Below are 24,314 nucleotides of genomic sequence, written 5' to 3'. Positions count from 1 at the left end.
AACCGAAGATCCAGAACCGATTAGTTCTATCTGTGCTGCACAGGTGCTGACGTGGGCCAAACAGCACGAGCAGCGGCTGGAGACGGCTCTGACAGAGGTGCTCAACAACGCCAACCTGCTGGAGGAGCTGTTGTCATGGTTACAGTGGGCCGAGACCACGCTGGTCCAGAGGGACACGGAGCCGCTGCCTCAGGACATCCCACAGCTGAAAACACTCATCACAGAGCACCAGGTGGGCTGGCGGGGACTCGTTTATTTTCCGAACGTTCAGTCTTCTCCTGGATTTGGTTAAATCACTGCTGATGTTCCTGTTTTCCAGACCTTCATGGAGGAGATGACCAGGAAGCAGCCAGACGTGGATAAAGTGACAAAAAGCTACAAAAGGAAACCAGCGGAGCCTCCCAGCAGCCTGGCTGAGAGGAGAGGAGCTCGTACGTCACCGTTACTCAGCCTCCAATGCTGTTTCGCCACAGCTGTAGGTTCATGCTTCACATTAAAGCCTCTGCTTCTCTCCAGGTAAACACCAGCAGCAGCAGCAGCACCAGCAGCAGCCGAGCATGCAGGTTTCAGGGGGAAACCCGCGCCTCAACCAGCTCTGCGCGCGCTGGCAGCAGGTGTGGCTGCTGGCTTTGGACCGCCAGCGTAAACTCAATGACGCTCTGGACCGGCAGGAGGAGGTGATCCTTTACAAGAAAAAAATTTATTTTCTTTAACTATGAACCAGCAGAACAATCTTTTAGAAAATCACTCAAAAGATTACATTTTTTGTATGCATGTGGCCTAAAGTTGAGATCATCACTCACCAAAGGAGAAGAAAATAGAACCTTTTCCTGATTAGAGGAAAAAATGCTTTAATTCGGATAATAAATGCTGAATACTGCGGGACAGAAAACTCTAGAAGTAACTTTTAATAAATGGATGACAGAACCTCTGAGTTTTTGGTACAAACGATTAAAAAGCCTTTATAATACGGAGGAGTGAAAGGCTAATGCTACAGTTTCCACTAGAGGAACTAGAAGACAGAAGAATGATTGGAGAGAGGATTGATTTCTAATATAACTTTAAAAATTTTCAGTCAAAATAATACACTGCAAAAACAACCTCAAAATGAGTAAAAATGTCTTAAATTAAGTGTATTTACCCTTAATTTTAGCAGATAAATAAGATGATTTGCCAATGGAATGAGTATTTTTACTCTTAAAATAAGGTATCTAGATATTATGCACTTGAAATAAGACAATGCAATTGTTTTTTCTTATTTTAAGTGTAAATTGTCTTGTTCCATTGGCAAAGGGTCTCACTTAAATATTTAATTCAAGAAAAAATGCACTTGTTTTAAGAAAAAATTACTTATTTAGATTTAATTTTTTTGCAGTGTAGGATTTTTTTTTCCTTGTCTTAAACTACAGCATCTGACTTATAGAACATAAAAAAAAAGAATCTTGTTGCGATCAATGTGAATGCAAATGAAGTAGATTTTAACTGATTTCCAGATTATACTCATCTCTATCAGGTATTTTTTAATAAATCAAGTCTTGAGCCTCAACTCTGGTTCCAATTTTAACCAAAAAATACCATATTGGAAAAAATGTTGCTGATTTTCTGTTTTAAATTCAAACAGAATTAAACTGCACTGTAAGAAAGTGAAATCTAGATAATTTTTTCTTAAAATAAGTGCATTTGTTTCTGAATTGAGGAGATAAAGGATGGATTTTGGCGACGGAGCAAGGTAATTTAGATTCAGAATTAGAAATAAACAATTGCATTGTCTTATTTCAAGCGCATATTATCTAATTATCTTATTTTAAGAGTAAAAATACTAATTCATTGGCAAACTATCTCATTTACCTATTCAAATCAAGGGTAAACACACTTAATTTAAGAAGTTTTTACTTTTTCTAGATCATTTTTCCAGTGTGTTACTACAACAAATTAATTAAACACTTAAATTAAAAAGTGTTAATTTCCCACATTTATCACAGGGTTTCCGCGGGTCTTAAAAGTCATAAAATTTTTATTTTTCAAATTAAGGCCTTAATTGGCATTAAAATTCATTAAATTATCGTGGCAATTAAAATTCTTTATTAAAAAAAATGTTTATAAAAACATTCCTTTATAAAAATAATTTCGTCAGATACATGATATTGCGATATATTTGCGCGGAACTTCTTCCGGTTGAACGTAAAGCCGTATTCGGAAAAGATGCTCGAGGTGGAGAAAAAGCTAGAGAATTGGAAAATGCATTAAAATAATTTCTAATAGCATTAAAAAGCATTAAATTAGAGTTACTCATTCCTGTTTAAGCGCTGTATCAACAAATCAAACTCTATAAATTAAATATTTGTAAATGTTGAGATGTCTTTTTTTTCTCCAGAACCGTTTTGTAACTCCACATAAATTTTGGTTTGCTGATCTTTGAGCTTCAGCTGATTAAAATCTAGATTAAAATGTTCGCAAATTGGTTTCAGATAAAAATGTGGAGCTGCAGATTTTTAGTACGCCTGATCAAAGCTGCCCCCTACTGGATGCAAGTGGTATGAAACATTAGGTGGATGCTGGCAGTCACGTCTGATTTCAGGGTAATCTACATACCGGTACGTAGCTCAACAAGCAGACTCCACCAGTAACCAGACAGCGGTTGGGTGATAATGACCCACACTGGAAAAATGATCTAGAAATAAGTAAAAATGTCTTAAATTAGGTGTATTTACCCTTAATATGAGTAGGTAAATGATATAGTTTGCCAATTAAATAAGTATTTTTACTCTTAAAATAAGATAATTAGATAATTTCCACTTGAAACAAGACAATGCAATTATGTTTTCTTATTCTAAGTGTAAATTGTCTTGTTCCATTGGCAAGATGTCTCTTTTATCTCCTCAATCCAAGAAAAAATGCATTTATTTTAAGAAAAAATCACTCATCTAGATTTCGATTTGTTCCAGTGGCAAAGATTGGTTAAAATAGAATCAGAAATGATTTAGCGAAGTAGTCGATCAGAGCCTGATTTTAAAAAATCTGATAATTGATCCGTCTTCCCCTAAAAGAGTTAATATTTGTTTTGTTGATGCATGTAAAATGTTTCATCTATTTGCAGCTCAGAGAATTTGCAAACTTTGACTTTGACGTCTGGAGGAAGAAGTACATGCGCTGGATGAACCACAAGAAGTCGCGCGTCATGGATTTCTTCAGACGCATCGATAAAGACCAGGATGGAAAGATCACGAGGCAGGAGTTCATCGACGGCATCTTGGCCTCCAGTACGTTCTCTGCTTCCCATCTAAACAGAGCCTCCCTTTCCAACTATAACATACACAGCAGAAAACGGTATAAATATTTGTTGCTTTTTTTCCCACCCTGATCAGAATTCCCAACCAGTAAGCTGGAGATGTCGGCCGTGGCGGACATCTTTGACCGAGACGGAGACGGTTACATCGACTACTACGAGTTTGTGGCGGCGCTTCACCCCAACAAGGACGCCTACAGGCCGACCACCGACGCCGATAAGATAGAGGACGAGGTACGGCAGAGACACGATGATAAAACCCCAGGATGAGCTGAGAGAAGCAGAGACAGAAACCCGGTTTGTTTGCTTCGCTGCAGGTGACCCGGCAGGTGGCCCAGTGTAAGTGCGCCAAGAGGTTCCAGGTGGAGCAGATCGGAGAAAACAAATACAGGGTGAGTCTCTGGATCCGTTCCCCACACCTTCTTAAAAATAAATGTTTAATAACGTGGGTCAAACTGTATTTACAGGAAAACTCAGAAACTGGTTCACTCTAACAAGTTTAACAATCCAGGAAAATTTCCCAGAGGGTTATTTTTCTTATTTTAGGTATTACATAATCAAACTAAATTAATTAAAGTTTGAATTATTACACAGGTGTTAAGATTAAATGAACTTTTAACATTTTGTCAGATTATTAATAAAAAAAAATGTAAGTAAAAAAACATGGAAGAGAACAGAAACTTGGTTGAAAATATAAAAATCTGACATATTTACATATATATTTATTTTCTATAAAAAACAGCATCATTAAACAGGCTATTATATGACACTATAGATGTGAAGACCTCTTAGGATTGTTAGAGAACGTTTGAAAGCGTTTGTTTCCATGGTGAAACATGGTGGTGGCACCATCATGCTTGATTACGCTTTGGAAGAAAGGCAGAGAACAGAGCAAACATGAGAAATCCCATCATTCAAAGGCCCTCCTTCTAATTTCAGTAAAGTTGAGAAATTTTGTGAGCAAGAATTGTAATAAATATTTACTGGTAGATGTTTAAAGGTTATGGAGATGTACTCTTCAAAAACATGCAGCTGTATCTTTAGTGAAAGGTTGAGGTCCATACTATGTAGAACCTGGTTTTTTTTAGCATTATAGATGTAATTCATGGTGTAAATCCCAGTAAAACTCCCAAAAACCTCCAAGTTTGCAGGTTATAATGTGACTTTAATTCAGTTTGGTTTATTCATATAGTGCCAATTCAACCAGATCATCCAGTCAAATTGATTCAAAGTTTTCTATCTAAGGAAAACCAGCTGATTGCATCGACTCGTAGGCAATCCCTCACACTAAGCATGCTTGTACCGACAGTGGGGAGGAAAAACTCCCTTTTAACAGGAAGAAACCTCCAGCAGAACCAGGCTCAGTGTGAGCGGCCATCTGCTGAGGCCCACTGGGGTTCAAGGAGACAGAANAAATCGAAATCTTGATAAGACATTTTTTCTTTAAATAAGTGCATTTGTTCTTGAATTGAGGAGGTAAAAGAGACATTTTGCCAATGGAACAAGACAATTTAGATTTAAAATAAGAAAACACAATTACATTGTTTTATTTCAAGTGCATATTATCTAATTATCTTATTTTAAGAGTAAAAATACTCATTCCATTAGTAAACTATCTCATTTACCTACTTAAAGTAAGGATAAATGCACTTAATTTAAGAAATTCTTACTTATTTCTAGATCGTTTTTGCAGTGTACGTTTTTCGGCTTTGAGTTTAAACATAAATCTAGTCTTTTTCAGTTTTGTTAATATTATTGTATGTAGTGCGTAATCTAATGAAAGAACCAAACATGCAGATAAACATGGTTTAATCATATTTTGCAGACTGCTCTGAGCATTTCTGATGATGACGTCAGAGAAGCAGTTTAACAAAGAAAATGTAAAAAGTGTCAAAATTGTCTCACAAAAGTCATAAAACATTTTTTAAAGCTGTATATTAGCATTCTTTAGTGAGTTAAGGATAGAAATAAGTAATTTTAGTATCATAATTACATTATTTATGGACACCCGGATGTATATCTGTTCGCACATGCACAGGACGGATCGTGCTACCGGGATGGATTGGATTAGGGTTAGTGACACGGAGAACGGACAATTTATCTCTGATGCATGCTGGGTAAAGAGGGCGGGGTGAGAACAACATCCGGGGAATTTTTCCGTTCTCTGTCTTCTTGTTCTTGTGAATTGGAACAGAAGCTGCGCTGAGGCTGGTGACGTTTTTCGAGTAAACGAGTGCAGCTTTCAGACAGTTTTAAAAACATCACTAACTTTTTTCCTCCCGTCAGGCGGAGGAGTTTCGCACAGCCGTCCAGATGCTGCTGGAGTGGCTGTCAGAGGCAGAGCAGACGCTCCGTTTCCGCGGCGTCCTCCCCGAAGAGGCCGAGACGCTGCAGGCGCTGCTGCACACCCACCGGGACTTCATGGGCACGGTGGAGGAGAAGAGGTCCGACGTTAACAAGGCCGCTGGCATGGGGGAGGGCATCCTGACTGTATGCCACCCCGACTCTATCACCACCATCAAACACTGGATCACCATCATCAGGGCACGCTTTGAGGAGGTAAGGCTCGGATGCTTATCCTGGTTTAATGAGTTCAGATGGACGTTTGGGTTTTATGAAACCGAAGATCCAGAACCGATTAGTTCTATCTGTGCTGCACAGGTGCTGACGTGGGCCAAACAGCACGAGCAGCGGCTGGAGACGGCTCTGACAGAGGTGCTCAACAACGCCAACCTGCTGGAGGAGCTGTTGTCATGGTTACAGTGGGCCGAGACCACGCTGGTCCAGAGGGACACGGAGCCGCTGCCTCAGGACATCCCACAGCTGAAAACACTCATCACAGAGCACCAGGTGGGCTGGCGGGGACTCGTTTATTTTCCGAACGTTCAGTCTTCTCCTGGATTTGGTTAAATCACTGCTGATGTTCCTGTTTTCCAGACCTTCATGGAGGAGATGACCAGGAAGCAGCCAGACGTGGATAAAGTGACAAAAAGCTACAAAAGGAAACCAGCGGAGCCTCCCAGCAGCCTGGCTGAGAGGAGAGGAGCTCGTACGTCACCGTTACTCAGCCTCCAATGCTGTTTCGCCACAGCTGTAGGTTCATGCTTCACATTAAAGCCTCTGCTTCTCTCCAGGTAAACACCAGCAGCAGCAGCAGCACCAGCAGCAGCCGAGCATGCAGGTTTCAGGGGGAAACCCGCGCCTCAACCAGCTCTGCGCGCGCTGGCAGCAGGTGTGGCTGCTGGCTTTGGACCGCCAGCGTAAACTCAATGACGCTCTGGACCGGCAGGAGGAGGTGATCCTTTACAAGAAAAAAATTTATTTTCTTTAACTATGAACCAGCAGAACAATCTTTTAGAAAATCACTCAAAAGATTACATTTTTTGTATGCATGTGGCCTAAAGTTGAGATCATCACTCACCAAAGGAGAAGAAAATAGAACCTTTTCCTGATTAGAGGAAAAAATGCTTTAATTCGGATAATAAATGCTGAATACTGCGGGACAGAAAACTCTAGAAGTAACTTTTAATAAATGGATGACAGAACCTCTGAGTTTTTGGTACAAACGATTAAAAAGCCTTTATAATACGGAGGAGTGAAAGGCTAATGCTACAGTTTCCACTAGAGGAACTAGAAGACAGAAGAATGATTGGAGAGAGGATTGATTTCTAATATAACTTTAAAAATTTTCAGTCAAAATAATACACTGCAAAAACAACCTCAAAATGAGTAAAAATGTCTTAAATTAAGTGTATTTACCCTTAATTTGAGCAGGTAAATCAGATGATCTGCCAATGAAATGAGTATTTTTACTCTTAAAATAAGATTATTAGATAATATGCACTTGAAATAAGACAAATCAATTGTGTTTTCTTATTTTAACTGTAAATTCTTTTGTTTCATTGGCAAAATGTCTCTTTTACCTCCTCAATCCGAGAACAAATGCACTTTTTTTTTTCTTTTCTTTTTTTACAGTGTCCTGTTAAAAATGCACTTATTTTAATAAAAAATTACTTATCTAGATTTAGATTTTTTCCAGTGTAACATCCAGCATCCTCGCCTGGATCTTCATCACCCCTGTTTGCTCCATCATTATCCTCAGGGTAATGATGTCCAGCGTCAGCCTGCGGGACACTGGAGACACTAACCGTCTCACCTCTTTATGTCTGCCTGCAAATGTCCTTTCTTTATCCACAGCTCTATATTATCATCACCATCATCATCATCTCATCCGGTCACATGACTAACGTCCAGCTTGGTTTCAGTCTGAGAGACGCAGCCGTTCAGGAAGATGTTGTTCTCGCCTTTATTCTGTGACGTTATGTTTCATTCTCGCTCTGTTTCTCCCCCCCCCCTCCCTCCCTTTGTGTCCCTCTGCTACGTGTCCGCCGGACTTTTTCTAGTTCTTCCTCGGAAATCAGGTAAAGTGCCAGCCGGCGGTGTGGACAGATAGGTGGAAGCTGCTCCCATGTTCGCCGCACAGGAAAATAAAAATCCCTTCTTCTGGTTAAACATGAAAAATCAGCTTGTTTTTTTTTTGGGTTGGAGAATAAAGAAGAGAAGCGGCGCTCCTCTGCGGCCGTGCGACGTGTTAGCAGCTTCCACCGTCCGCTTGTGTTCATGCTGTGATTTGTTTGACTAATTGCACAATGCGAGGCGAGTGACAGCGACACGGCCGGAGTGCTAATTAGTGGTTAGGTGAAAACGTGGCGTGCTGAAGCTGGGAAACGTCTAGAGGATTCCTTCTCTGCTGGTTTTGCTTGAAGTTTTGCTTCGCTGGGTGAACTTTCAACGATTTAGATTTTTTTTTTCTTTTTTTGGGGACATGAATTGAAATTGAGGCTGTGGTTTTTGGGGGCTGGGGTCAATCAGGGTCAGAATCGGTGCATGTCTGCATGAGTAGATTCAGGTTTGGTTGGTGGCTTTCTGGGTTTTAGATCTGAAACCATTTCAGCTGGATTCATTCTCTTATTCATCCTCTCTGAACCTCCTCAGTTCGGCGACTCTCAGCAGCTGCGTCTGGTCCGGATCCTGCGCAGCACGGTGATGGTGAGAGTCGGCGGGGGCTGGATGGCTCTGGACGAGTTCCTGGTCAAGAACGATCCGTGCAGAGGTGAGTGCTGCTCTCACACGGACAGGACTACGACCGACGCTCTGTCTCATCGTGTTTCACACATGTGGACCTGCAAGAGTCTGACTGGTTCTGGACCTTTGAGGTTAAAAGCCGAAAGGCTTTTGGGATTTTTCTTACTTTTATCAGCCTGTGTTTTTGCATTTTTGAATAAAAAGCGGCTAAAAACGTCCAATTTACAACAGATTCAGCAACGGAACAGAAGAAGCAAGTTTTAAAAATGAGATCTAAATTACAATACATTTGGGCTCCATTTCAGTTTTATTTGTCAAGCACTTATAAAACAAACACATCTCACCAAAATGCTGTACACTGCAAAAAATGTAAATCTCAATACGTCATTTTTTCTTAAATTAAAGAGGTAAGTGAGACACTTTGCCAATGGAACAAGACAATTTACATTTAAAATAAGAAAAAAAAAACTATTGCATTGTCTTATTTCAAGTACATAATATCTAGTTATCTTAATTTAAGAGTTAAAATACTCATTCCATTGGCTGATCATCTTATTTACCTACTCAAATTAAGGGTAAAAACACTTAATTTTAGATTTTTTTTACTCATTTTTAGATCATTTTTGCAGTGTACAGGGAAAAAAAATAAATAAAACATCACAGATAAAAGAAAAAAACGGGATGAAAGGATAAAATAAAGCCTACTGCCTTGCTAGGTGTCAAAAGCCAAAGAGATAAGGTGGGTTTTGACGAGAGATTTAAAAACATTCGGAGAAGAGGCCTTTCTGATGTGCTGAGCGGGTCCAGAGCTTTGAAGCTGCTACAGTGAAAGCGCCTCTGAGCTTCCGCTCAGTTCTGGGCTCGCTTAGGAGCAGCTGACCTGAGAGAGCGACAGGTTCTATAAGGATTCTCAGAAGGGCAACCATTCTGGGTTTTAAAATGAATTATGGGGCGAGCAAGACCTATATATGGAGGCCTTAAGGGCAGGCTATCCTCCCGCTGTAGGGTGTCGCAGTGAGCTTGTCGGAAGTATTTTTGATTTATGCCCAATAGAGACTGACACTAGCCTGACGTAGTCCTACTCAATTCTAGTCAGAATATGAGTCTGATGCTGCTCCATAGAGCTGTGATTATGGGGCGTGTTTTGAACGAACCAGGAAAAAAAATGCCTCTGCACTCAATTGGATAGACCTACAACCAATAAGAGCAACGGAGTGCGTGACGTATGTTAAGCCACGCATAGTTGTTGTCAACAAAAATCAAAGTGTGCAGTTTCACACCTAGAATAAGAAGATGAGCCTTGATCGCGTTTCTCTGTTCCTCTTTTAAAATTAATTTGCTGTCGATATCTTCTAGAACAGACCTAATAGCAGAATCTACTCACCTCAACTCTCCAGCGGTAGCCATTGTTGTTGTCACTCAAGCGCGCTTTGGTCACGTGGTTGATTACGTTACTGTTGATCATCTGTCCATCATCGTATAAAGCCCGCCCTGACAATTTGATTGGCCCGCCAGATATTGTGCGAGCATACTCGTGCTACTATGGAGCAATGCCAGACCGAACTTCCCGACCTCAAACCTTGTGGGCGGGACTAAGTTCGGAATGGCACCCAGGCTAGACTGACACCGGAGTGGATTTTCACTCCTGTCCCGTCCCACTCCCACAGAAAAAAATGGTGTCCCGCCCCGATCCCGGGCCAGAGTAGAAATCAAAATCCTGTCCCGTCCCACTCCAAGTGAAATTACTCCCACTCCCATCCCACTCCCATTCAGAATGACTCCCGCTCCTGCACCACTCCCATTCTTGTTTTTGAGCGCGGGTGAAAAACTCAGAGCGGAAGCACTGTTGGTTTTTGGGTCGTGTAGTTTTTTTGACTCGCATTATAGTGTAGGCTTCAAGGAAAAAAACTACAAAATGGCGGCGCCAGTACTGGATTTTTTTTCTTTGTATTTTATTTTATTTTTTGGCATCAATCCTAGTTTACTATTGGTTTGCTCCTGCTCCCGTTAATGTTTAATCCCGTACCATCCCAATCACATGATCGTTACTAATACTGACTCCCATCCCACGGGAATCCCGTGACCCGTGGGATTCCCAAAAAAATGTCAGTCTCTAATAAAGCGTGGTCTGCGCTATGTTTATTCCACGACGCAAGAGGAACAATCAGAAACTAGCTGTGGGTCTGTGAGAGACCGAGCCAGCCAAGCATGACGACACAGTGCTGATTGTCAAGAAAACTGGGTTTTATTTCTCCAAAGTAACAATAATCCAAACAGAAAATTCAGGGCCCTTAAAAGAGGTCAAACAAAGAGATTAACTAAGGGCAAAAAATATCAAGTTCAAACATATGAAACCTCAAACTAACTGAACAAACAAAAACTGAGGAAGAGGTAGGGAGAACATCTACACCAATTTAACAAAAAATATCTAAACAGTTAGCTTAAGGGTTAAACTTAAATGACAATCATTAAACAAATTAACAAAATGAGCAAATCACAAAAGTAAGAAGAAGAAATGATGCAACATATTTAAAATGTTGAGTCCATGGTCTCCCCCCCATAGTGGAACTCCAGATGGTACCACCCAATCAGTCCATGATCATGTCAGCCACATTCTCCCAGTTGATTGCACTCCCACAACACCAGAAAAGAAAGCACAAAATATATTAAGCATTTGACAAAATTAAATATACAAAAGTTACAAACCAATATATTTATGCTAGTGTGTATTAAAACTTATGAAAAAGTGGTTGTGTGTGGGGTTACTGACCATGTGACCATCACAGGGTCTAGATACGGCCGAGGCGGTGAGGAAGTGGGGGCAAGTTGGTGAGACAACGGAGGGACATGAGGGTGAAAAAGGGTTCTAACTGGTTCCATCTGGTCCGAGTCGATTCATCGGGTTAGGCTTCAACCAGTCCGGCTCTAGCGCTCTCACTGATGCATCCTGGGAAACATTTTTCAAGCTCCCTCTAACTTCCTGTCGTCCAGCCGTCTGTGAGCAGGGAATGCCGCCGACGTCGGTCGGTCCGTCTGTACTCAGAGTGGTGTCTCTCTCTCCCTCTCCGTCTCTTTGCCCCCCCTCCTCCTCATTTAAAGTCTTATTTCCGTGTAAACAGGCTTTTTCCTTCCCTCTGTCTCTCCGTACTTTCTGAAATTAGATCAGTACTGCATGATGCATGGTCCTCAGTTTTTCTCCCTCTTGCTCTCCTCCTCCTCTTTCTCCCTCCCTTTTTTATCTCTCCTCAGTTCAACATCCAGGACTTAAGATCCTCCGCTCCGATTCCAGTAGCTCCATCTCATCTCGTATAGGTTGGACTTCTCTCACATTTTCTCTGAGCTGCGTGTCTCTTTTTGTTCGGTTTATACCTGGATAGTCACCCCCAGGTGTCTCCTTCCTCCTCTTTTTCATGCTCTAACTCTTATTTCTGCCTCTATCTTTGTGAGTTTTTATTTATTTTGTTCGGGCTTGTTGCTGATTGTGATCTCCAGACTAACGTGATGTCTTCCCAGTCGCCCTGCTTCCTTCCCTTTGTCTGACCCAGCCTGTAAGCTTTGAGATCTTGAAATGTTCCAGCGTTTGAGGCAACAGACGCCCTCCCCCCTCCCTGCGTGTAGCTGAATTGTTTTTATCGGATGTTTCTGAGAAGTATCGACTCTGTGTGTGTTTTGTGCCAAACGTTCTTCATCCCGCCACGAGCATGCACTTATTTCACATTGTCTCTTGTGTGTCTCTCAGTGACAGTCACTCCTGGCTATTTCTGCTGCCGAGGTATCTACACTTCCTCTCTGTCTCTCACACCTTCTCATCTGTCTTAAAGCTCCATCTGTCAGCCTCCATCTTTAACATCAGCTGTCTTACATTTGTCCACGTTAGGGGTGGGAGGCAGAAGTCCGCCTGTGATACACGGCAGTCATACAATTGCTGCTTATTTTACAATCCTTAATTGCAGGCATCCCTAAAGTCGGTCCTCGATGGCCGCTTTCCTGCAGGTTTCAGAGGTTTCTCTGCTTTAGCACAGCTGATTGTGATGATTGCAGTTCAGCAAAAGCCTGTTAATCAACGTAAATCAGCTGTTCTGGAGCAGGAAAGCCTCTAAAACCTGCAGGACAGCGGCCATCGATGCCTGCTAAAGCGGAATGTCTCAAGAAAAGAGAAAATGGACGTTCAATCCGTCAGAAAATGTTAGAGATCTGACTCAGATAGCAGCAAACTGAAATTCCTGCACCAAACAACAAGGAACCAAAGAAGTGCCTTATTTAATAAATGATCAATGTAGAGCTCCAGAGTGTCGATCCATTGGTCCCACCCCTACTCCATCTATGTGTGTTGTTTCTGTTTTTTGTGCACAGACATGTTTGTCTCATGCTTTCTTCACTCGCATCCAAAGCAGGACTCGGCCAAACTCCTGGTCTTTTGTCCTAAAAAGCAGCTTAATGTTCTCTGTGGATTTGTTTTATTCACCATCTAAAGAGCGGGGGTGTAGTGCTGCAGGACGCTTTGCAGGAGGCAGGATTGGACTTCCAGTAGCTATGGACGGAGAGATTATTGCTTTAGATAGTTTAGAGTCTAACCTTGTTAGTTTTAGCTTAATATTTAACCAACGTTAGAGCAAGAGAGAAAGTGAAAAAATGAATCTAAGATGGCATTTCTCAGAGGTGGGTTGAGCTGACAAAAATTGCACTCGAATAAAAGTAGCAGAACTTCAACAAGTCATTCCAAAAAAGTAAAAAGAAAAACAATCCATCGGACTTTGAAGACGTTTCTCTTCCCATCCAGGAAGGTTTTTCAATTCAAAATGTCAGAAATAGCGTTAAGTTTGAGGCTTTAGAGAGTGGACCGAAAATAAGCCTTGTTTTGGATTAGAAACATGCAAATTGGAAACAAAGTCTGATCCACCGGACTTTGTTTCCAAAAAATCTTGGAAAATAAAGTCCAGTGAATTGCTTTTTTTATTTTTTTGAAATTACTTCACATGATCTTTGGGGACGTTCCAGCATTTGAATTGTTAAGCACTACATCCCTGCTGCGACAACCAGCTGCATTTACGGTTCAAACATGCTAAAACAAATGGTAAACTCCTGTTTAATATAATCTAGATAGAAGAGGGCGGAGTCTAAGACCTGGGCGTGGCCTGCCTTGGCTTTTAACGGCATTAAACGTGATTGCTGGTTGGTGGGAGACACAATTACAGGGTGCACCTGGCTGGCTGGCTTTATGTGGGGACGTGATTGCAGGCTGCGCCCGTTTAACCAGCCGGCCAGTTGCTCAGGACGATGGCCGCTCACTTTATTTTCTCTTTTAGTGTCTGTCCCGTCTGTCTTTTCAGTTTTTCTCCTCTCTGTCTCTCTGTGGCTGGCTTATTTGTTGTCTGCCGGCGCTGCTGCACCACTTTCTGTCCCAGAATGCTGCTTAAGTGTTTTCCATCAAAGGGAGAAAACCTGAACAAGCCTGACCTGCCCCTCTTCAGTAAATATTTATGCTTACGCTGTGCAAACCCAGAGGACCTGGGAGGCTCCTCTGCAACAAAAAGCACAAATTTCTCTAATTTAATCAAATACACAATGAAAGTGCAGCTGTCTTACAGCGATGCTATGAGAAACAGGTGTTTTGCTTTTATGGTTTTATTTAGATTTTGTATTTAAAGAGATGAAAAACAGGTTTTGCTCTTACTAACCAGGAGCCTTGACTTTCCTTCAGCCACTTAAACATCAATTCAGGTGATTTATTGTTGGAGCAAAGCAAACCTTTTGGTTCTTCTAGGATGAAGTAAACTCAAACGCATTTGAGCAAAGAAAGCAACAATCTTCTGTTTTCCATCGTGAGAAGATCCTGCTCTACATCCCGAGCTTTCCCTATAAAAGTTAAAAAGATTATTCTTGTTCAGATACGTCTTTTTTAATCTCATCTTATGATTTAGGGTTTTCTTTTGACCCCATAAATCATTAATGAAGGGAGAAAAGTAAGAGGGGGTGTAGATTAGGATGTTTGCAGATGATGTTGTGATGTTATAGTAGAGGGTGGTCAGAAAAGAGCTCGGTTTAGGCAGTGAGTGTTCAAATTACCGTAAATTCCGGACTATAGAGCGCACCTGATTACGAGCCGCACGCAATTTTAGAAAGAAAATCAATTTTGTGCTTTTATAAGCCACACCGGATTTTAAGCCGCAGGTTTCCCACGTTGTACGAGATATTTACAAATAAAGATATTACACGTGAGCATTTTTTTAACCTTTGATTTAATCCGTATGATAAAACAAACAAATACGGTACCTAATATGAATGCTTTTTTTTTTTTTTAACTACCTGTAACACATTTAAATATACGTATGTGTCGGTAACACGCAAATAACGCTGCATATATCTGTACTTTTAATTGAACAAAGCACAGAACATTGCAGCCGACCAGGAAAAGTCATTAATCACTTTCTTCTTCCTCCTGCGCACTAAAACCCTCAATCAGTGAATTTTGCGGCATGATAAAAAACATGTATTAGCTGCACTGTGTTCAAACAGCGCGAAAAAAGTAGTGTTTCATAGTCCGGAATTTACGGTATATCATTTATAAATGAGTTGGAGATGTTTGATATGGTGTAGAGGTGCTGAAGGTGGATGAGCTTTAGCACCATCTGAAATCAACCAAGAAGAAAGGGCAGGTAGGGAGGAACGGTGGTGGAGATTATTTAAGGAGGCGAGCTGTAAAGACTTTAGAAGATGGTCATTAGACCTGCTATGTAATAATTTGAGACGATGGACTTTAAAAAAAAAAAAAAGCTTGCACTGAAGAGGTTCAGGTTTTCTGTCTGAAAGCGTAAGACGCAGCAGGCACTGGGAAAAATCTAAATCTGTATAAGTTGTTTTTTCTCAAAATAAGTGCATTTGTTCTTGGTTTGAGGAGGTAAAAGAGACATTTTGCCAATCGAACGAGACAACTTACACTTAAAATAAGAAAAAAACAATTGCATTGTCTTATTTCAAGTGCATGTTATCTAATTATCTTGTTTTAAGAGTAAAAATACTCATTCCACTGGCAAACTGTCTCATTTACCTACTCATATTAAGGGTAAATACACTTAATTTAAGAAAATTTTACTTATTTCTAGGTTGTTTTTCCAGTGTGATGGTGTGCTTCACACAAGGACAGCTGGTTGGCTTTCGCTGCGTATTTTCTATTAACTCTGCGCCTTCCTTTGCACTTACACACCTTCACTTCCTCCTCCTCTTCCTCACAAACACAACCAAACTTCTGCTCCTCTGACCTCCTGAACTGCCACCTCTCCAAACACGCTCTGCACACGTGCACTCTCAAATGAAACACGCACCGACTGTGACGTCTGCAGCCAAGGAAGCACCGACTCTCTCCCTCACGCTGCTCGCTGCCTCTGCCGCCCCCTGCTGGAGGAGCTAAAGGAACGAGCTGACAAAAAAAAACTGACTTAATTCTTTTGGTTCTGTTTGCAGCTCGAGGTCGCACCAATCTGGAGCTGAGGGAGAAGTTCATCCTTCCTGAAGGAGCCTCTCAGGGCCTGGCCGCGTTCCGATCGAGGGGCCGGCGCTCCAAACCGGGCTCCCGTAACGCATCCCCCACCCGGTCCTCGTCCTCCGCCTCCCACAGCGGTGCCTCTCTGCCCTCGGCTCCTTCCACGCCCGCCACACCAACAGCTTCGGCATCATCCAGGGTAAGATTCTTTGCTTTATGGCCTCTAGATACGCCAAAATTCTACCTGGTAGGAGGTTAATGGACGGTGTCACCCTTTTAACCAATGAGATAAAATATCAAACAGGATCTACTGTAAGATGATGGAATGTAGTTTCCTGATGTTTTGGTCTTTGTATATTTTCGGTTAAATCAAAATAAAATGAAGCAAGTGATGTGTAAGCCTTTCTACAGGACTCCTGTCATGTAACAGATGTAAAAAATAAGATAGTTTCTGCATATTCTGGCTGTTGGAGGCAGTTTAGATTCAACTTTATTGTTATTACACAGGTACAGGTGCAACGAAGTTCAATTTAGGTCTAAACAGAAGTGCAATAGCAGCAAGTGCAGGATATGCAATGCTATTACTATAAAATGAATAAATGAAATTAAAACTTGGACAGAAGCTTTCTGAATTAAAGTGCCTTGGAAGGTAATCGCATACTACTACAGTTAAAGTTTGCTATTACAAACAATTGGTACCGTTTACATAAACACTTAACCTGACTCCGCCAGATGGATTTGCTCCGCATATCCATCTGGAAACCTTCCGTTGAAGTAATTTTGGGAAGGGGCGAAAATATTGGTTAGCTGATTGGCCTATGTTGGTGATAGACGGGCCAAATAAACCAATCAGATCAACGAAGCATATGACGTACTAACAGAGCGACGACGAAAACACAACCACAAGCCAGGCTACTCTTGCCGAAACCAGTCGGGAGAAGAGCAAAAACATCTTTTCCTCTGAGAAAAGCCTCCAGAGCAGTGTTTTGCTCTTCTTTCAGTGAAGAAATACTCTGTAATTCCGATAAAACTTGCTCGATAGCCACGCTAACGCTAGTTTCATCGGCTGAAGCCGCCATGTTCTTTAGACTGAACTGTCGCGCTTCTCGTTGCGTCACACCTCAACCCGCCTCAAAGCCAACGCTGATTGGACGTTCGTTTGGTGAACGGCTCCAAATTTTCTTTAACGGAGAGTCTCCAGACTGATCTGCGAGTGAAACCTTGAAAGCTCGCGAGATCAGGATGGTCTCACGAGGCTAATAAACACTGACAATAGCGAACTTTAACTGTAATATGCAATAATAAGCTGATAGTTTCTGTATATTCTGGCTGTTAATGGCAGCTTGTTGCTTCCCTCACTCTTTTCGTGTTACTTTACCTTTAGAAGCAACTCAGATTTAATCAAAGTTAGAAGATTAGGGAATTTAAAGAGTTTTAACAAAGCAGATTACCAAGTAAACCAACTGGATTCATCCTCATCAAGTCAACCAGTAGGAGGTGTTTGTTTACACGTGTTTTTAACTTGTGACCTCTGTTATCCTCTCCATTCATCCACTCTGTTCGTACTGCATGAGAAGCATTCAGGTTCATCCGCCATCAGGATTAAGATCCTCTGCCTGTCATGAAATGATATGTTATGATAAAACAAACGTCCTCTGGCTAATTTTTGTTTAACTAAACATGAACTACATCACCTCTAATGAACCTGCTGAACCGTTTTCTGCCAGTTATTCTACTAACAGTTCATCGGAAAAAAAAATAATAATTTTCAAATCTTTAGATCTGTGACGTTTATACAGGAGCCTTCTAGCAGGCCTCAGTTAGAAAGCTCAATGTTTAAGCTTAAAGCAGGACCCTTAGATAAAGACTAAAAGCTGTTTATGTTCAGAAACCAGGTCGCCTGCGTGTGTGCCGCAGGTATCGCACTCTGAGGCACCTCTCCAAAATTGTAGGCAGGAGGATTCTGATTATGGGCGTAAATAATAATTGATCCAACAGCCGACAATCTGATGCATCGATACGTCTGCAAGTGTATCGATTTGTTTTTTTTCCTCCGGTCTATTTTTATCCATTTGCTCCTGGGCGTAATTCTCCCTCCCGTGCTGCGGTGGCGCTAAACCTATTTTTCCCTCCTACCTCGCTTCCTGGTTATACTCTTACAGCAGTGTGTTGCAGTGAGCTTGACACAGACATTTTAGATTTATGTCCAATATTGAAGCGTGGTCTGTGCTACACACTGTGGGTCTAGATACGGCCAAGGCGGCGAGGAAGTGGGGGCGAGTTTAGTCCGACGACGGAGGGACATGAGGGCCAAAAAGAGCGGAGATCCAGGTGGAAAAAGGGTCCCAATATTGGAAGGCAGGATGGTAATCTGGATGAACTGACTGTAATGTTTAAGTTTTCAGGTGGATTTTCCCACTTAAAAACATATTAAAACTACTTTATTCCCACTGATCACAGCAAATATAGCTGCAAGGCAAAGAGAGTAGCTCCGCCTAATGCGCGTCAGAGCCACTTTTGCGCTGCGCAGCCAGAGCAGCAGAGCTGCTTCAGACGCGAGTCAGAACTAACTGGTTTGCTGCGTCCGCTGTGAACGCAGCCTTACTCTGAACGGCCGGTTCACACCGATGTCGAGCGGTTGAAGTTCGAAGCACAGCGTTCATTTGTTTCACCATGTTTTTCACATCGGCTGTGAGATGGGCACGCATGGAGTCACAGATTAACATCGATGGTGATGCGTGGAAAAAAACTACCTGGTCTCCTTACATTCACCTCATCTCCTCAATGAGGAGATGAGGAGTTCTGCATAAAGCACATACCTGTACTTTTATAAACAAGCCACGCCCACACTTCCCCCTTTAACGTTCTCATGGTGGTCTCAAAGGTCCGCAGTAACAACACACATAGGGCGCACCACACATTTTGAGGGGAAAAAAAAGACGTTTATATGCTCCTTATAGTCGTGAAAATACGGTATATATATAGATATTAAGGCTGGGCAAGTTAACTCGTTATTATCACATTAATTCATCAATCAATTAACGCTGACAATTATTTTATCTCGTATTAACGCATTTTATATTATTTCTTACTATAAAAGTCTGTTGCTCCCAGGCTTTTATTTGGTAAAACTAAAAGTACCAGAAATGAAAAAGAAAAGAAATTGTTGAATAAACAAACCAACAAACATGGAGAAGGGTACGCCACTTTTACATGGCCATTTTCATTTTAAAATTCTTTCAGACGGCGCAGTCAACAGAAGCAAAGTTATTTGTAATCACTGCAAAGTTGAATTGTCTTATCACCGATGTTCTTCGAGTCTAAAATTCAGGTTAACTGCTACTGTAAAAACAAAATGCTGATGTTAAGTGTTTGCAGAACAAATGTTATGACACTTCCTTTAATATGGCAGAAAATTTTAAATAAAATTGTGCTATACACTACTTTTGAATTCATTATTGTTTTTTTTTTATAAAAATGTGATTAATCACAATTAATCAGGGAAATCATGAGATTAATCGCGATTAAAACTTTTAATTGTTGACCAGCCCTAATTATGGAAGCCTGTTTCCGCCACTCTGTAAAAAAAAATTAAATAAAAAATTATCTCATTATAAGGAGAAAATTATTATTTTTTTTTTTACAGAGTGGCGGAAACAGGCTTCCATACCTAATAGATATACTTTTTTATCCGTTTTTACGGCACTAGTGGCTCGTTTTTCTGACAGAAGGCTGACCGGAGGGGGGGAGACATGCGTCAAAGGACCACGGGTCTGATTCAGACCCGGGTCGGCTGCCTCTAGGACTTAGGCCTCCATATACGGGTCGTGTGCTCTAACCACTGCGCCACCTGCATGGTCTTCACGCCGTCATTTACCCAAACTGCATCCTGAACTGGAGCGTCATCCCAAACAGGAGCAAATCAGATGACCAGAAAAGTAAAGAATCAAGGCGTTGCAGTGGCCTAGTCAAAGTTAGGACCTGAACCAGATTGAAATCCTGCAGCAGGACTTTAAAAGAGTGCCTGACTAAAATAAAACCACCACAGCTTCACCGTTTTTGAGTTTTGCAGAAAAAAAACTGACCCAGTATATTTTGCTGGTCTTTATATAAACGGCGTCAGGTTGCAGACGCAGTGAAGGGATCAGGTTTGTCTCAGGCTGTAGAATCAGAGGAGGACCGGTTTCTGACCCGGCGGCAGGCGGATGGCGCTGAATGCTCCGTGGTGGTTTGTCTGAATTTGATGCAACTTGTTGCCTTTTTATTGTCGTCCTCTTGTTGTTAAAAGTCACCACATCCTTGACTGTGAAATTTTATGTTTGTTCTTTGTTTTTGTTTTTTTCTGTTACCTTTTTGCCTTTTCTCTCCTGTCATCCAACCCTGCTAACATCCCATTAAAAACCTTCTTCCTGCATCGTCTGATTCACTGTTAAAAAACCCAAAACAAATCACCATTTCTGCTGAACCGCTGTTACACAACAACACGCTGCGCTGCTCTTCCTCGCTGTCCAAACCCCCTCTTCCTCCTCCATAACCCGCTCCCCCCCTCCTCCTCCCTGTGTCCCCTCTTCCCCCTGCGCTGCTTGGCTCTGCTCCCCCCTCCCTTTTCCTCCCCTTCCTCCCTTCAGTCCTCCCACACCCACTCGCGTGACTATGCCAAGCCCTGGCTTGCACACAGTAAAACTCCAACGCCATCCAAGTGCCACTGCTGCCCAGATCTTGGTCACAACCACAGCGCTCCTGGGCACGAGGTAACGCACTCACCCCGAAACCCACCCACCCACTCGCCTCCCCCGTCCCACCCCGACCCGCCCCTCTCAGCGAGCTAATGCACTAACATTCGGGCGCTCGCACGGCGCCATGTGGAAGGCTTAAAGGCTGCTTTAAGTAAATCCTGTCTGGACGCCTGTTTGCATCAGATAGCAGAAAAATGATTTAAAAAGACTGATTACTGTAAAAATATAGAACCTGCCTGTTAGATTGTAAGAATAACTTTAACGTTTATTTTTAAATAGCTTAAAAAAGGGATAAAACAATGTTAAACTAACTTTTCACCTCAGTCATTTTTTTATTGGTTAATAAAATATACATTTACTCTAATAGATATAATATTTTTATTTTATTTTTTAGTTGGCAGCTTATGTGGTTAATTCTGTTTCGCTTGTTTGCTAAAATGATTTATATAAATATATGAAAACATAAACCAGGATTTAGAACAATAATAAACATTCTAGATATAAACAAAAAATATGTATTAGAACTGAATTTTTTTTATACTTTATTTAAATAAAGAGAAATAAATGTTCAGCTAAATAGAGAAGCAGTTTGTAAAATGTGAATTTATTGCATTATCTGTCAACTTAATATTTTTTTTTTATTCTAATTTGTTTATTTTTGTTATGTAAATGTATAGTTTCAAAATAATAAAGGAAAACATATTCATTTTTTGTTCTTTTTAAGACTAAAAATGTTTTATCCTACAGTGAAAAGAAAAAAAAAAATTAAGAAAACAGCATTTTTGTATCAGGTTTCCATTTTTAACCACCAGATCGGTTGTTACCATAACAACCTGTATGATCTGATAAATAAAAAATCCCCAACTTTAAAATTCCTCCAGTTAATGCTTTAAATAACTTAATAATTTAACAAATTAGTCTCATAAAAATCCTGACATGATACATTTTATAAAGTGCAATTAAAAATGTTTATTTTAAAAAAACTATAGAAATTAGAAGTTATTTTTTTAGAGAAGTTTTTTTTTTACTCATTTTATCAGATAATAAAATATCTTATTAATCAGATAAAAGCTTTATTCTGCAGTAGTAATTGTCTTGTTTTATGTTGTGAATTAATTAACCCGACCTTTCTCTGTTAGACTGTAGCATTCAGAAGAGTGTAGCTGTGTTTGTGTCTATTTATTTTAGATCTATGTGTGTCGCTATGTGTTTTTGTGTAAAAACTGATCCAGTTTTTTCTCTTGGACACGCAGCTGTTCAATAAAACGGCAAAGTCATCTTTGCTGTGCTTTTCTGTGTTCTCCTGCAGGGGGCGCCGTCCGGGTCCAAACTAAAGAGGCCCCCGTTCCACTCGAGCCGAGGCTCGCTGACTGGAGAGAACGGAGGAACGCCGCACAGCAGCAAACGCACAGGTGGGACGAAGCGTCATGACCACGTTGACCCGGTTCTGTTAGAACTGTCAGCTGACCTCACTACACACTCTGTGACAGATCCAAAGCGAGGGGCGGCGACCGCCAGCGGCCCCACCAGCCGAGCCGGCAGCAGAGCGGGCAGCAGGGCCAGCAGTCGCCGCGGCAGCGACGCCTCGGACGCCTCCGAGCTTCAGGACTCTCGTTCCGTCTGCTCAGACACTTCGGACACGCCGCGGCGGCCCGGCAGCGGAGCCAAACCTTCCAAGATCCCGACTATATCAAAGAAGGCCCCCAGCCCAAAGACCCCGGGGTCTACAAAGAAGTAAAACCTGTAGAAACTTTATTCCTGGTGATTCCTCCGTTAAGAAAGGCCGGGCTGCGTCTGCTGGACGTCCATCCAGAGGGCTTGTCTGCATATTCTGCACTAAGACTGATGGTTTTTCAGGGAAAGAAGGAGACGTTGATCTCGATCTCCCTCTCTCTCCTTTCCCAGTCCTGAAGGCCTGTTAAGATGCACAAGAGGAGAACGGTTCTGGTCCGGTTCAGGTCCAGGCCAGAATCTATGGGGTCAACGCCAACTTTTCCCCTTTAAGACCCCAGTTTGCCTTCCAGTCTCCTCCACCTCTTAAGACGTTCCCTGAAACACGGACTGACGTGATGCTGCCTTACTTTATGTTACAAACTTTTGTCCCGATCCGACGGGGGGAGGACAGACTTCAACCTGCTTTATACTGACAAACACACATTTCCTGGGAGAGGCGGGGCAGAGAGTGGGGAGCGCTGCCACCACAGCTACACAAACAGAAAAAGAATTGTGGGAGAATTATTTTTACTTGTGGTCCAGATGCCTCAAGGATGCGTCAACAAAGAAAATATGCAACGACTGCCATGTCGCTTCCTCTGGACCGATTGGCGAGAAAACAGTCACCTCAGCAGTGGCGAGCTGAGGAGACGCAGTGAGACACACACACACGGTGGAGCTGGTGCAGCTGAGGGTAAAAACTCACTGAAGCACCACACAGCGGCCTACCCCCCCACCCACCGCTGGAACGCTCCCCTCAGCCACATGCGTGCATTTCAGCAAAGGGCGGCGCGTTTCTTTTCTTTTTCCCCCACTCTCACCCAGAATTCACAAGCTAGCAATAGAAAGGACTCTTATGGTGACAACTAACAGCACATTACTGACAATACGCCACACGTGTAACCTTAACGTGACGTTAACATGCGTGTTCGCAGAGTTCGACAACCAGCATGCACTAACTCCCCCCCCCCCAACGCTGCACAGAAAAACACTCACATGTACCGTGTGTCTGTTACAGGAAGCAGCAGAGGTCATTTACTTGAGTCACTGTATGCAAAAAAAGATTAATTTACAAATGTTTTTTCTGATTAATTTATAATCCTGATGGACTTTTTGTTGTTTAGCTTGAAATACAGGTTTATTTATTTTCAGTTTTACGTCATATCACCGTCGGCAGTGCGTGGTTTAGTATTATGGTTAAAGAAATTCAGTTTTCTATCATGAAGATGTCCACTTTGCTTTTTTTTTGACATGGTTTGTGTGTAAAAAGTGTGTTTCTACTCTGTTGTGAGATTACATTACTCACCAGGGCGCCCTCTAGTGGCAGCCTTGTTAGGTTTTTCTTTATGGCTAACGACTACATTTTCCTGACCAAAGGGGTTTGCCCTTCATGCGTAGAGATGAACCACAGATATGAATGATGAGGGGGGAGGTCGGACTGAGGGGGGAGTCTCTCCTTTCATGTTCTCTCCTCCCTAGAATCTCTTCAAGACTTTTCCTCAAGATGTCCCGTCGTGGACGGGGCAGAGTTATCGAAGTGTTTTTTGTTTGTTTTTTTCAATCTTAGAGATGAAGTTTATGGAAACTAATGAAATTACATCAATAAGACATCTTAAGGTGATTTTTATTTATTTATTGTCTCTCTGAGGGGAAGGGATGAGGGTCTTTATGGTGGAGATGATTAGTCCACCACCTTTTTGATGCTGCACTCCTCTCTGTGTGATGAAGTCAATGTGGAGGGGGGGAGGGGGGTGTTACAGGGAGTCACTTGTGTAAAATTAAAACAAACTAAAATTATAAACTTTTTTTCTGTTTTTGTATTAAAAATTATGCTTGCAATAAAACAGTCTTTGGTGTTTTTATTTGAATCTGAAACTCATCAGAGCTGCAGAAGTTGTCTTGGAGAGGTTACGATTTGGAAATTTTGTAATAAAATTATTGCCGATCAGTGCAAAGTGCAAATGGATCCAGTTTGAAAACGAATTTAGTCTAAACACCCCCAGAACAGTGAGGG

At 41.7% G+C, this 24,314-nt stretch overlaps 1 protein-coding gene across 1 annotated transcript in view; it reads left to right on the top strand.

Annotated features, from left to right (window-relative positions):
• The window catches only part of LOC107090174 (microtubule-actin cross-linking factor 1-like), a 186,697-nt gene extending 162,634 nt beyond the window's left edge, over nucleotides 1-24,063 (top strand). Inside the window, exons 89-101 of the mRNA XM_015383416.1 lie at nucleotides 44-232; nucleotides 320-431; nucleotides 517-677; nucleotides 3,098-3,260; nucleotides 3,366-3,520; nucleotides 3,604-3,678; nucleotides 7,690-7,707; nucleotides 8,282-8,399; nucleotides 11,621-11,683; nucleotides 15,833-16,050; nucleotides 20,480-20,602; nucleotides 21,897-21,999; nucleotides 22,078-24,063. Coding sequence (XP_015238902.1) covers nucleotides 44-232; nucleotides 320-431; nucleotides 517-677; nucleotides 3,098-3,260; nucleotides 3,366-3,520; nucleotides 3,604-3,678; nucleotides 7,690-7,707; nucleotides 8,282-8,399; nucleotides 11,621-11,683; nucleotides 15,833-16,050; nucleotides 20,480-20,602; nucleotides 21,897-21,999; nucleotides 22,078-22,325 — 1,746 coding nt within the window. The 3' untranslated portion in view covers nucleotides 22,326-24,063. The remainder of the gene's footprint in view (nucleotides 1-43; nucleotides 233-319; nucleotides 432-516; nucleotides 678-3,097; nucleotides 3,261-3,365; nucleotides 3,521-3,603; nucleotides 3,679-7,689; nucleotides 7,708-8,281; nucleotides 8,400-11,620; nucleotides 11,684-15,832; nucleotides 16,051-20,479; nucleotides 20,603-21,896; nucleotides 22,000-22,077) is intronic.
• Nucleotides 24,064-24,314: the final 251 nt, after the last annotated feature.

The sequence above is a fragment of the Cyprinodon variegatus genome, unplaced genomic scaffold (genome assembly GCF_000732505.1).
Source record: "Cyprinodon variegatus isolate N-32 unplaced genomic scaffold, C_variegatus-1.0 Scaffold284, whole genome shotgun sequence".
In the NCBI taxonomy this organism is placed as follows: Eukaryota; Metazoa; Chordata; class Actinopteri; order Cyprinodontiformes; family Cyprinodontidae; genus Cyprinodon; species Cyprinodon variegatus.
The sequence above is the reverse complement of the archived record's forward strand: the minus strand, read 5'-3'. Positions and strand labels throughout refer to the sequence as shown.